The sequence below is a fragment of the Vigna radiata genome, chromosome 7 (genome assembly GCF_000741045.1).
Source record: "Vigna radiata var. radiata cultivar VC1973A chromosome 7, Vradiata_ver6, whole genome shotgun sequence".
In the NCBI taxonomy this organism is placed as follows: Eukaryota; Viridiplantae; Streptophyta; class Magnoliopsida; order Fabales; family Fabaceae; genus Vigna; species Vigna radiata.
Genome location: NC_028357.1, coordinates 52,002,787 through 52,016,275, shown reverse-complemented (window position 1 = coordinate 52,016,275; position 13,489 = coordinate 52,002,787). Strand labels below are relative to the sequence as shown.

Sequence of the window (13,489 nt, the reverse complement as noted above, 5' to 3'; positions counted from 1 at the left end):
TTCTAAATTCTAGAGCTGTCAAAATGGGTCACAATCTCCGGTCCATCACGGGTTCCGGTTGGATCGGGTTTGAAAAAATTGTATTTTTTTTATGCGGGTCAGATTTCAACTCGACTCATTTAAACCCGACTCATACGGGTTGAATCCTGGTGGACAGGGTTGGCCCACCGACCCACTTACCTAATTTTATTTTATTAAAATTTAATTTTAATTTTATAAAAAAATATTTATTATTTTTTTCTTGAAAAAATTATTTAAGTTCTCTATTTTCAAAATTAATTAAACATGGGAGTGAAATTTGTTTAGATTTGAATTATAAAAAAAAATCGTAATTTCTTTTATTTAAAAAAATGTAATTAAGTGGATCAGTGAGCCAACCCATTTACCCACCAACCCGTAGTGGGTCGAGTCAGGTTTAAATTTTTCTGGCTCGTTAATAAATGAACTGGGTTGGGTTGACTCACTAAGTGATCAACCCGTGGTGGGCCGGGCCGGGTTATCCGTTCTGAAAGCTCTACTAAATTCAATTCAATAAAAAAAATATTATGTTAAAATGTTATAAAAGAAATGTGTCAATATATGATTTTTGTATTTGTTAGGTGAGTGGTTATGTGTGAAGAAAGAAAGAAGAATGATATTTTGACATAAAGTAATTTTAGTTTAAGAAAGAAGAATGAGTATTTTTTCCTTTAGAAATAGAAAAGATAATTTGATTTGTGAAATAGTAGTAATGATGATGAAATAAAGTTTTAGAATGGTGTTGTGGGAAGCTATTTGATAGGTGTGTGCAAAAGAATTGATGTGTGTTATAGCAAAAAGTATCGAGTCTCTTCTCCTCTGCAACGTCCTTGTTTCTTTCCCTCTCAAAAATGGTAGTGATGAGTCGTCATGCTCATGCACATGGTCACGCTCTCACGCACTCCACACCAGCCTGCATGAGTTGCCCTTTTCATCTACGTAATAAAGTTGAGCACAGACAAACATCGTTTCCATCCCAATAACCTTCTCCTCCATTTAGCTGTTCAGCATTTTTATGCATACAATCTCCAGATGGACCATTTTCATCATAATTAATCACTTTCCTTTTACAAATTATCCATTTTCTTCTCTTATTAACAAAACCTTCCTCTCTATAATTGCTTAAGCCGCCACATCTCTAAGCAATCATTATGTGTAACATCCATGAAAGCAACCTTACGTCCCAAAGCTTCTCATTCTCCGTACCTCTCACACTTCAATTTCTAATCTCTCTCACTTTCTGCTTCTTCTACCCATTTTCTGCTCTTCGCATAGGGACTCACTAGACCCAGTTTAGGTAAAGTTTCGTTGCTTTGTCCAAACTTTTAATTCAAATCACATAACAAAAATAAAAACAAAAGTCTTGTATATTTCTGATATATAATGGTATATATATTTTTCAATGAAAAATGAAAGGGTTTTCACGTATTTAAGCATTCTGCAGATATAGATTATTCAGTTTTTATACAGTGGAGAATATTAGGGCTTATCTTATGGTCCTACATACACGTTCTCCTGACTTGAGGTTGGGATGAGAGTTTGAAACTCTGAAGGTTTTGTCTTCCTCCGCACAATAATTAGGTACTTAAGCACAAAGTAGCAGTGAATCTAATGGGCAAAGTCACCCTCAATGTCATTGGTGATGTGTTGCATAATCATCTAAACTAATGAGAAATGGTCCTGCAGAATAATATATATATATATATATATATATATATATATATATATATATATATATATATATATAGAATAGCCAATTATACGGTCATTACAATAAATCTTTTTGGACCACGGATATTAAAGGTAGCAAGTATGCATATACGAAATACATGGTCCAGATTTTAGAGCATATGTGCACCATGCATGCGTATACCTGCACTGCAGAATAAGAAAGCAGAGTCGTGGGTGTTTTCCTGTGCTATCACGTGCCATCTGGACCATGTATACTATTTTAGATCACTGTCTCGGGGAAAATCCCTCAACATTACTACAACCTTAATTTCCCAGGAAGAACCAATGTGTTCCTCTGCTTATTAATATGCTTTCATTAAACCTTTTAACTAATTAATTAAGGAACAGCAGGGACAAAAATATATCTACATCCATTAAAATTTAAGACAAATATTATCTTATAAATGGTTTTGTAAAACTCAAGTTATTTTTTAGAAAAAGATATAAAAACCTATCCTAATATTCTGTTAATTTTTTATTTATTTATCGTGTCATCACTATTAAAACCAGTTTTTTAGAAAATACAAATTAAAATTACAAATTAATGTTATTATTTTTTATTATTATATATATCTAGTTAATAAAATAATAATATTTATGGTTGTTAGATGATAAAATATAATAATTGTCATGCTAGCATCATCCTTGATATTTCTTGCTTCAGCTGTATACTGGTGGAGGCGTGCGATAAGTCAGTCTACCGGTGTTAGGTACGAGGAGCACTGTTGTTTGTTTGAGGAACAATTGCTTTTGCTGCCTTTTATTTACTGTGTACTTTGTAAATTTTGAGTTCAAACCCTTCGTAATTAATTGTTTTCTAAGGTAATGAAAGAAATTTAGATTATTTGCTGAGCTTTTCTACTCTTTCCGTTTTGTTGATGTTTTAAAATATATTTTAAAAAACTATTATATATCAATATTAGTTTATTTTTAATACTCATAATAGGATAACATAAAAAATTTTTAGTAGAGAATCTGAAAAAGAAGAAAAAGTCAATACTCATCATATAAATCCGAATTCAAGTTGATAGAACAAAGAAACTAGGACGAAATGTGTTTTTATTTTTCAGTTTTCTCAAACTTAATTGCAATTTCTTCATTTAGAACTATTGATAATTAATATTATTTATATAACCATCTTACAAGTATTTATTCAATTACTTGTTAAAATGTAATTTATTAATTCAAATATTATTATAAAAATATTTTCAATTTTTACATGTTGTGAAAAATCATACTTTTTCTTCTTGATTTTAAATGCCAATGCTATTGGTTTTTAAATATTAAAAGAACAAATTTCATTTCTCTATAAACTTTATAATGGAAAAAATTATTAAATACTAAATTATGACGTTGAAAAAAATTAAACTCGCATATCAAATTGAAAATGTAGGGATAAGAAAACAAAATAAAGAAAATTCCATGCGTTTTGTTTTATACACGTATTTGTATATATTTTGAAAGTTTGTTCTTTTGACCTAAAAGTGCTTGAAATGTAATCATCCTTGATTCCAATATAATTTGATGGGCGTCTCATTCTGTGGAGTCTTCTTTCTTCCACCGTCCTTACATAATCAAAACCACTTCATTATCCACGTCACTATCGTATTTCTTGCTAGAATAATTAATCTACTTATTAAGGCTATAATTAGTACTTAATTAGTAAGCCTAGGGCACACCGCATATACATATATATCGTCAGAGAAACAAAACGACTAGATCATGATAAATAGATATTATTTATTAAACATAAGTTTAAACTGTTTCAAAATAAAAATGTTTAATGAATTTTATTGAAATATGTTGACTAATTTATGTATTTAGCAGGGTAAAAAGATACCATCAATTTTTCAAGACTAATAATACATAATTATAAAAATTCTATTGATAAAATGTTGAAAATAGATAAGGATGAAAAGAAGAGAAGTTTGGTTGATTTCTCCCATTGAGAAATCGATAAACTGGACTATGGGACATCGTTGATTAACATTTTCAAAAAATGTCTACTAAAAGTCACATCATTTGTTGTTACAAATTACATTACTATTCTCAATCACACCGATCTTTTCTTAGTTTACTTTGGAATGTTTTTTTTTTTAATCAAATATTACATTGCTGTTTTACTTTTCAGAAATATCTTGTCGTTTTTGATAATTTTTAAATTTTTCAAGTTATTTTTGTACAATTTATCATTTTTTTTCAACTTACTTTTCTATGGTTTAAGTATGCAAATTGTTTACATAGTTTTACTACATCCATTTACTTTTACATACTTTATTTGCAATTAGTAATTTTCAAAGTTAAGTCTACTTTCCTTTATTTATTTTTCCACCTCCACTTTCATTTTTTTTTTTCAATTAACACTTGTTTGTTTTTCTTCTAGAATTTAGTTCTTATCATAAAAATATAAAAATAGACAAAAAATAGTTAATTTTTATATATTTTTAATCGAGACAATAGAATTCTAATAATAAAAAAATACGTACAATTTTTAATTATAATAATAATAATAAATTTAAGTACTGAAATTGATTCTTTTTCGATAAAATAAATCATAAAATAGAAAATAAAAATATTTATATAAGGTAAAAATCATAAAATATTATTAATCTAAATAAAAGAAATTGCCAACTAAATGTCTTTGGTTAGAATATTTTGATATATATATATATATTCATGGAAAAACAAAAACATAGCAACTAATTAAAGTTTATTTTATGAAGAAAAATAAAATTAACGTGCATGGAAGTTGAACTGTAATAGAAACTTATATTGAGAAAAATGTTTTTCATATTTTCACTTTTTAAACGTTGTAGTTTGCATTAAACGAAATCAATTTATGAATGTTGAAAAGATAGGTTAGAGAGAAACAGTAACTGCAACTGAACTTTATGCAGAAAATCAGAGTTTGAATGAATTACTAACCAAACTAGGCATAGAAAATCAGTCTAACAACTATATAAAACGATTTTATCTATACACGAAGAAAATATGGAACACAATTCCTTCATTCTAGTCGAAAACTTTGAATTGTTCTTCTTCTCTTAAACTCTCACTACAACTTCAATTTCCAACTTATGTATATCCCTTTGATCATAATTGAATTCAACGTTCATGAATACAACCTCCATGTGCACGATTTCAATTTTCAACCCTCACATCTCAATCATTTGCATTAAATCAATGTGGCCTTTCTTTCCAAGTGATGGTACTCTTGATTTTTCAGTTTGATTGAACAATTTTTTAAGTAATAATTAAGTATTTGTATCATAACATCAAAATGATATTTTGAAAGAAAATTTACAAAAATGATTATTCATTAATTTAAATATAAGGTGTAAGTATCATATTAGATATAAATATGAAAGTTTGACAAATATATAACAAAAGAAACAAAACTTATATACATTAAATCTTAAAATTTTATATTGGTAGTGATACCAAGTCTTTTACATGGACAATTTATATGTTAAGTGGTAGAAATATACTAGGAAAAACTTAAAAGTCTTACATTGAGTAAACAATGGATTTTTATTTTTAAATCATTATCAATTCTTAAATATCATCTTTTATATCCTAAAAATAGTATAAGATTTATTAATTTATACTAATATAAGTTGTTTATATTATTTATTTATGTGAAGCATAAATATTGGTACAAACAATAGTACTAAAAGTATATAGGTGATATTAGAGATGTACAAATTTATTGAGTTAACCTAACTTATTATGAATTTGAGTTAGATTGTAAAAAAATTCAACTTTTTTAGTGGATCGAATTCAACTAACTCACTTACTTTACATGTTAAACATTTCGAGTAGGTTGAAGATAGATTGACTTGTAATCTATTAATAATAATTCTTTGTTATTTTTTATTAATTTTTCGTAATATTTTTATTAGTGATTTACTATAAAATAGGTAAGTGTGTGTTATTGTAATTAAGGCATTCAGGGCTAATTTGTTGTTGTATGAGCAAAGAAGTTGCACATTTAAACTATGTTGTATTTTGCCAAGGTATTAGAAATTTGAAATGAATTGGAATTTCGTGTATCTCTATTCTACTTCTTAGGTTATTAAAAATTTGACACAAACTCGTACTAAAATGAATTGCATAAAAGTTGAATTATTTAAATAAATTGAAATACATGCAAAAAATATTATAATGTTTGAACAAAACCAAATTTAAAACGTGTATTTTGTAAGTTTATAGTAGAACTAGGAGCTTATTAAATGAAAGCCATTTCATTGTATTCAAACAATTTTGAAGTAAATTTTGGATGCTTGATTAGGTGAGCGTTTGTAATGTGAGTTCAATGAAAAATAGTGTAATTTGAGTTCAAAATGCATATAACACATGCTTCAAAACATTTATAAAAAACATTTCAAAGAAATTTAAGATCATTTTGATAATTGTAAATCTACTAAAAATTAAAAGATTTAAATTGTAAGATATTTTTTTTCTCAAGAGCCAAACTACTACATTTATTTGAAAAAAAAAGAAAAACATTTAATTAAGTACACGCTAGAAACTGAAAATGTCATTCTTATTGGGTTTAAGACGTTAAATTATAATCTTTTATGCAATGGTAATGAAACGATATATATTTACAATATATCTAAGTGTACTAGAACTATCTTAGTTTTCATTATATCGAGTTTTCATTAGTAGGAGTTTCATTGTTAGGAATTTTCATTATTATAAGTTTTTCCTGTTATTTTTTATCATATAAGAAGTTTTCACACTAGGACTTTTTATTGTATAAAAGTTTTTATTATATAATATTATTAGTTAAATAATTTATCACATATCCTTTTACTTGGTATTGTGTATATATTATTCGTAAGTTTTATTTGAATGTAAAGAATAAAGATCTATGTACACTAGCTGTTTAAAATACATCGACAAAAAAAATTCGTTATTAATGTATCCCTCAACCAATCAATGGATCATAGTCTCATTACTAACGAAAATATTATTTAGTTTTTACTGATTATCGACAGATATTATATAACTAGTAATCTATCAAAAATTCCAAATTATCAATAAATTTCACTAATTTTTGACTAATTCTGAGGATCGAGACAATATTGAATTTTTTTATTGATCATTCTTTAATTTCCACTCCTATTTTGACTTTATTTCGATTTTCCTTTTTTGATATTGTGAGTAATCATTTTTTTTTTAATCTTGTCTTTGATATTTTATCTTTTAATGTACTTACCTAATTTTTTTCAATATATTTACTTTATCATCCTCAATCTCTTGATTTTGATGCCCTCAACACTTGGTTTAGTCTTTCCTTTTAGGTTAAATACTTTTTTTTGTCCCAAATATTCAAACTAGTCTCCATTTTATTTTTCTGTTTAATATAGTCCTAAAAAACGTAATTATGTTTAATTTAGTCCTTTTTATGTTCAATGTAGTCCTAAAGAACGTAATTTATGTTCAATTTAGTCCTTATTTGTGATTTACGGAGTTTGTAAAAAAGACTAAATTGAACACAAATTACGTTCTTTAGGATTACATTGAACAGAAAAATGACTAAATTGAACATAATTACGTTTTTTAGGACAATATTGAACAGAAAAATAAAATGAGGACTATTTCGAATATTCGTAACCAAAACTGGGACAAAAAAAAAAAGGTATTTTACCTTCCTTTTATGTTTAAAACGTGGGTTTTTGAAGTGATTAAATATAAGAACTGCATCCATTCATATACACAAGTTACATATATGTGTACATAAACTTGTATTGATACCCTCCGTAAATGGATTGATTATACTTTAAAACTTCCTTAATTATATCTCTTGTAAACAATTACTGCAACTAGGTTAGAATCTATAAACTGGTGCATATTATCGGAATCTCTTATTACTATACAAAAATCCTACTGATTTTCTCTTGAAAGGGGAATTCTGGATGGTGCATCCAAGAACACAAGATTTTGCTTTGTTGTATAGCCTGAAGTGCATCAACTCGTACACCACACTTACGTGGTCTTAGCAGCTTTCCAGCAATGTTCAATATCTTCTGCAATCCTCTTTGCATCAATAGATGCACCAAGAAGACCACGATTACTGAAACCCACCGCATACAGTCCATTTTCACCTTTCCATCCATTTGGGAAAGCTTTCCGAGGCAATCCATCCTTCTCACAAAACATCTCACTCCCCTGCTCACAGCAAACATTTCAAAATCTCAATCACTACCTCAAACAACCATTATTCTATGTGAAAATCCATCAATCAAAATTCAATTTTCTAAGTGCCAAAACTAAAGAAATCTGTCAAAAAGCCAAAATTAAGTTAGCAAGTGTTGAAGGAAGCACCTTCAACCAAGTGGGTACATTGCTCTTGTAACCAGTCGCCATAATGATTGCATCGAAATTCTCTGTTTTTCCATCCACAAACTCCACCTTGTGTTGTGCTAGTTGTTTAATCCCGCGGCAAACCTATACATATCAGACTATGTATCGTGAGAATCAATGAAAGAGAAACAAAATTTTTAAAAAGGGCAAATTTGGTTGACTATGACAAGAATCAGAATACGTTAAAATAATATGGATTTGATTGGGATAGAGAAGATTATCTAGCCTTAATTTTTCCGCTTTTTATGTGAGCAAGTGTGCCAACATCCAAAACTGGGGTCTTGCCGTACAAGTTCTTGAGCTCGAGAGGGCCAATTTTGGGACGATGAAGTCCAAATTGAGCTGTGTCCCCAAGAATGAGATGTGACATTAGAAGTAAAAATTTATCAACGAGGCGTACAGGGAACCACTTAAGCAAGCACATAGACAAACCAAAAGTTGATTTCCCGAACATTTGCTGAGGTAAGATATGCACCTGTGGTGAAAACAAAATATGACGTTTGAAATCTTAAAAGTTGCTTAAGAAACATTTTAGGAAAATTAGAGACACCACAGTAGTGACCATCATCTTTTCATGCTTCCGGAGATTCTCTTCACCACTGAAAATGGTTCCATGACAGAAAACAACATACTATCAATTAAAGATTTTGGGTTGCTGACCACGTTCGCGCATGCGAGAGGATTCCAATAAACTATTCAGGACCATGATAAATTCCTTTTTCGAAACTTGTCTTTATTTAGAATCAACACTCATGTTTTTAAAAATAAATAATTAGTTTGGCAAAGATACAGTTTCTGCCATACTAGTTCTCTAGTAATGAAAATGACATCTGGGGCTTGTATTTTACCCTAACAATAACTCATCAGACTACTTTCAAGCATAACGCATACTTCAAATATAAAACTTTAGGCGTGGTCTTACTTCTGTTCATGTCATATTTAACTCCTTTATGCACGTAATATATTACCAGACTCTGTTCATGTCACTGTTTTACATCAATTCCAATAGGAACACATGGTTAAGGTGAATTTAAAGAGGATCAGTATTTTACTGTAATAGCAATACCCAATACGCTTTCTTATGCATGTACAAACACAGTAAGAACAGGAGTGTAGAGAGTTCTTCGATTATAAATTTTGAGGGTTTACTTTTATGATAGATGTTTTAACTATAATATTATATGTCATAATTTCTTTGTAGTTTGTAGTTAACAGTGTATAGAAAGATATTTTAACTAGAGGTAGTAGTAGTGATGGAAGCATATATATGAAGATGTTGAGGATGTTATTAGATGATAAGTGTGAAATTTACTAACCGTGTCTCTAACCACAAGGGACGGGAGAGCATTGTGGTTGCAGAGATCTAAGCAAACTTCCATCCCAGAATTTCCACATCCAACTACTAAAACCTTCTTACCACAGAAAATACTGCCACTTTTATATGAGCTAGTGTGTAAGATAGGCCCTTCAAACTCACCCATTCCTTGGATTTGTGGCACAAACTCTTCAGCATTCTCTCCAGTAGCTACTATGAGCCAGTCACAAACATATTCTGTCTCCTCCTTTTTGAAGTCTTGAGTCTTCACCCTCCAACAGCCACATCTGTGATCATAATTGGCACTGACCACTGTTCTGCTAAAAGTTGGTTTGATGTGAAAATGGTTGGCATAGGCCTTCAAGTAGGCCAAGAATTGTTGCTTTGTTGGATAAGAGGGAAGGTGTTGGGGGAATGGCATTAGAGGGAGTTGGCAGAATTGCTTAGGGAGATGAAGGCATAGGCGGTCATAAGTCTTGAACTCCCACATTGAAGCTATGCAATCAGCCCTTTCAAGGATTAGGCTTGGAATGCCTTTCTGTTTAAGACATGCTGCTGCAGCAAGCCCTGAGGGTCCAGCACCCACTATCACTGCTCCTACCACACCTACTACTCTTCTCATTTTACCCATCTTTACCTCAACATAATCATGGACCCTTTTTCCTTCCACCTCCTTCAAGTACTCCATCAAAACCATAAAAGCCTTATAACTTCAAGGGCTGCACAAACTCACCTTGATATTGTGAAAAAAAAAAAGGTTGTGGATATATTAATGCAGTCACAGTTGTGATCACAATGTGGTCGCAGACACCTAAAATGTCTTGATAATCAGACTGTTGAGTCAAACAAAACCATGTTATAATACTTTGTGTGAAGTTGAAAGTCAGTCATATGAAGTGAATAGATGAGATAGAGTGTGGTTTTGATGAGCATATGGTTTTGTGAGGGTCTGATTTGGTTCAATAGACTAACTGAGTTTGAAGTTTGGTTTTGTTGAATGGAGAGAAAGCAGGAAGCAAGGACATGAACAGAAAGAAAAAGAGACAGCAAGTTAAAGGGATTTCTGTATTGCGGTGGATTGGAAGTATAGATACATGTATATATATATATATATATATATATATATATATATATATATATATATATATATATATATATATATATATATATATATTTGAATTGGTGACTGGTGATGAGTGCTAAAAGGAGTTTGGTTTTTGTAAGTGTTTACATGTCCGTGATAATAAAAGCTAATGAGAAACCTACTTTGATCTCCCAATAAAACCAAATACACAAACACATATTGGGAGTGGACAAAATTTTGGTCTTATTAAGCACAAACACTCACTAAAATCCTACAGTCGTACTCTTAACTTATTATAATATAAAGAATTCAATTTTTTATTATAATTTTGCAATTTGAAAACACCCTTGTATTGATTTATATCATCCAATTATTCACAAAAAGTTAGAAAATGACCTACTATTTATGTACGGGATGTTGCACTTTATTACGTAGAACGTCTTAATGACCCCATTAGTGATTTCGATCTCTTAAACACGCCATTTGCCTTATATTTTAATTTCTAATTTTGTGTTTAATTGTCCATATCTATATCACATACAGGGACGGAGCTAGGTTTTACTTTTAAGGGGTCCACCACAAAACTTTTTCTTTAATATAAAACAAATTAATACATATTAAAGTTTACACTAAATATTTATAGTTATATATGCCTTTTAAAATTTCTAATTAAAATTTACTTACAGAATGATAACGGTGTCAAATAATCAGTTTCACGTGCTAAAGAAAAAAACTTTATGAATTTATATAGTTAAAACATTATATACATATTACCTATATATTTTCGTACAAAATTCGACTAATTATGTTATTCATTGGCTTCTCTTTTATGACAATAATACCTATCACTCAATGAAAAATAAATTTATTCGGATTGTAAAAATATACAAGATAAAACTAATTGCTATATTGATAGTTATTAAACTCGGATGAATCCATTTCAATCATGATTTAGTGAATAAACGAATTAGATTGATGTTTAATTGAAAAAAAAAATGCATTCCGCTCGGATTAACCTCAATTCACTTGGTTAAGTCAGTCGAACACCCAATTAATCTTGTCCATATTTTTTAATATGGGTGTGTTTTTGTCTTTTGCACTTAGTTATAGCTCTGTTGATGAATTTTTATTATATTGTTATTAAAAAAATATTTCAGATATTTGTTATTTAATTGTAATGATTTTTTTAACTATAAAAATCACATTTTACTTTGTTTTTTTAATATTTAATATATTAGTACTTCATTATGATAAAATTTTCAAATTTAGATTATGTTTTTGAAATTATATTAAACATATATAACATATTTTAATTATGCTGAACAAATTATATTAAGTATATTTTTGAAAAAATTATCTGAAAAGTTCCTCTCTCATAAGAATACAAGTATTTGTAAACTAGTGGATAATACTAGTGTAAAATAAGCTTTTTAACACATAAGTTACACATTAAAGTCAAAAAAATTCAACGTTAAAATTGTGTGATAATATTTTTGTAATTATTTCGTAAAATGAGATATCGGATCTCCTTCAAACATATATCTATTTCAAAATTGATATTGACTAGGTTTAAAATTAATATCAATTGACCTTGGTAAAAATTTAAAATTAAAATAATGATTAGAAATTAAGTAATATACTTCAAAATTTATAAATTTTGAAATAAGAAAATTTAAAGTAAGTATGTCAAACATATTTATATTGGTTAAACACTCCCCTTACTAACCTATTCACATAGTACAATCAAGTTTAAAGAATAATCAAAGATTAAGATGCCAGTTTAAATAGTAACAATTTTTAATTTGCCTATCAGTTTATTTACAAAACCCACTAATAAGATATTTCATCAAGACAAAATAATATTTAACTTGTTCACATAAACCAAGGTTAGTTTTATCAATATTTTATTATTCTTCACGAAAACTTGTATTTTTAATTTTATCAGTTTTTTAGCATTCGTCATTAATCATGCAATGCATGACTTTGGGATCTCTTTGATAGACTTTTCTGACCATTGAAGATTTGATTTCTGTTTATTTTATAACCCTAAATTATAAGTACTCATTTTCCTGGTTACAATGTATCCATCACTGTGTCTCGAAGAGTCAAATTGGCCTAAGATAGCTTCTCTCTAGGCACTAAACCAAAGTCATGTTTGTTAAGTGCAAAGTTGAAGAAACCCTTTATTTTATTTTATTTTTTATTTCACATTTTTCTAATATATATATATACTCCATTATTTGGCCTCTCATCACTTTCAAGTTTTCAAATGTGTCTCTTTCATTTACTATTCTTGAATGTGGCATTTACATATTCTTAACTAATTCCCTTTCAATGTTCTTTATCTCTACCATTGTCCTTCTTTGTCCTTTTCAAACATTTTCATTTTTCATCTTTCATCTTTTATCCCATACCTTCTTAACTACCACATTTGAGTTGCCTCTACTTTTTTTCTATTTTTGTCCTTCTCTACCCACTCTTGTACATATATTATTGCAACCAAATGGAGAGACACTAAGTTTAGGACTATAGACCAAGCTTCGGGTCATCCACTAATCACTCCATCCATCACAACAATAGTGCGATCGTACTACACCAAACAAAAAATATGGTTTCTGTTTTAAAACCTAAACATGGAAACTCATTATCAAATATTTGAAGTCTCACATCGATTAAAGATAAGACCAATTCATAATATATAAGTGGGTGCAAACTCACCTTATAAACTAATTTTGTAAAATTTAATTAAATTTAAAGTTCACTTCTAATATGACTTGATACTTTTTTTTACTTATCAAATATTACAAAGTTAGAACAAGTAATATGTATAAGATTCAAATGTACAATTCGGAAGATATATAAGATTCTCACTTGCTCCGTTAACATTCTAAGTACTTTATTCTCTCTTTTGGATGTCTATCACACCTTCGTTTTGCAGTTATAGCAAAATAATTTCTCCACATTCCATT

The 13,489-nt window shown here is 28.9% G+C and overlaps 1 protein-coding gene across 1 annotated transcript; it reads right to left on the bottom strand.

The window, feature by feature from the left end:
- Nucleotides 1-7,494: 7,494 nt before the first annotated feature.
- On the bottom strand, nucleotides 7,495-10,501 carry LOC106767822 (indole-3-pyruvate monooxygenase YUCCA2-like). The gene is made up of 4 exons (XM_014652775.2): nucleotides 9,438-10,501; nucleotides 8,348-8,596; nucleotides 8,083-8,205; nucleotides 7,495-7,926 (listed from the first exon to the last, which is right to left on the bottom strand). The coding sequence occupies exons 1-4, from the start codon at nucleotides 10,131-10,133 to the stop codon at nucleotides 7,744-7,746; spliced, it is 1,251 nt and encodes a 416-aa protein (XP_014508261.1). The 5' UTR covers nucleotides 10,134-10,501; the 3' UTR covers nucleotides 7,495-7,743.
- Between the last annotated feature and the right edge of the window lie 2,988 nt (nucleotides 10,502-13,489).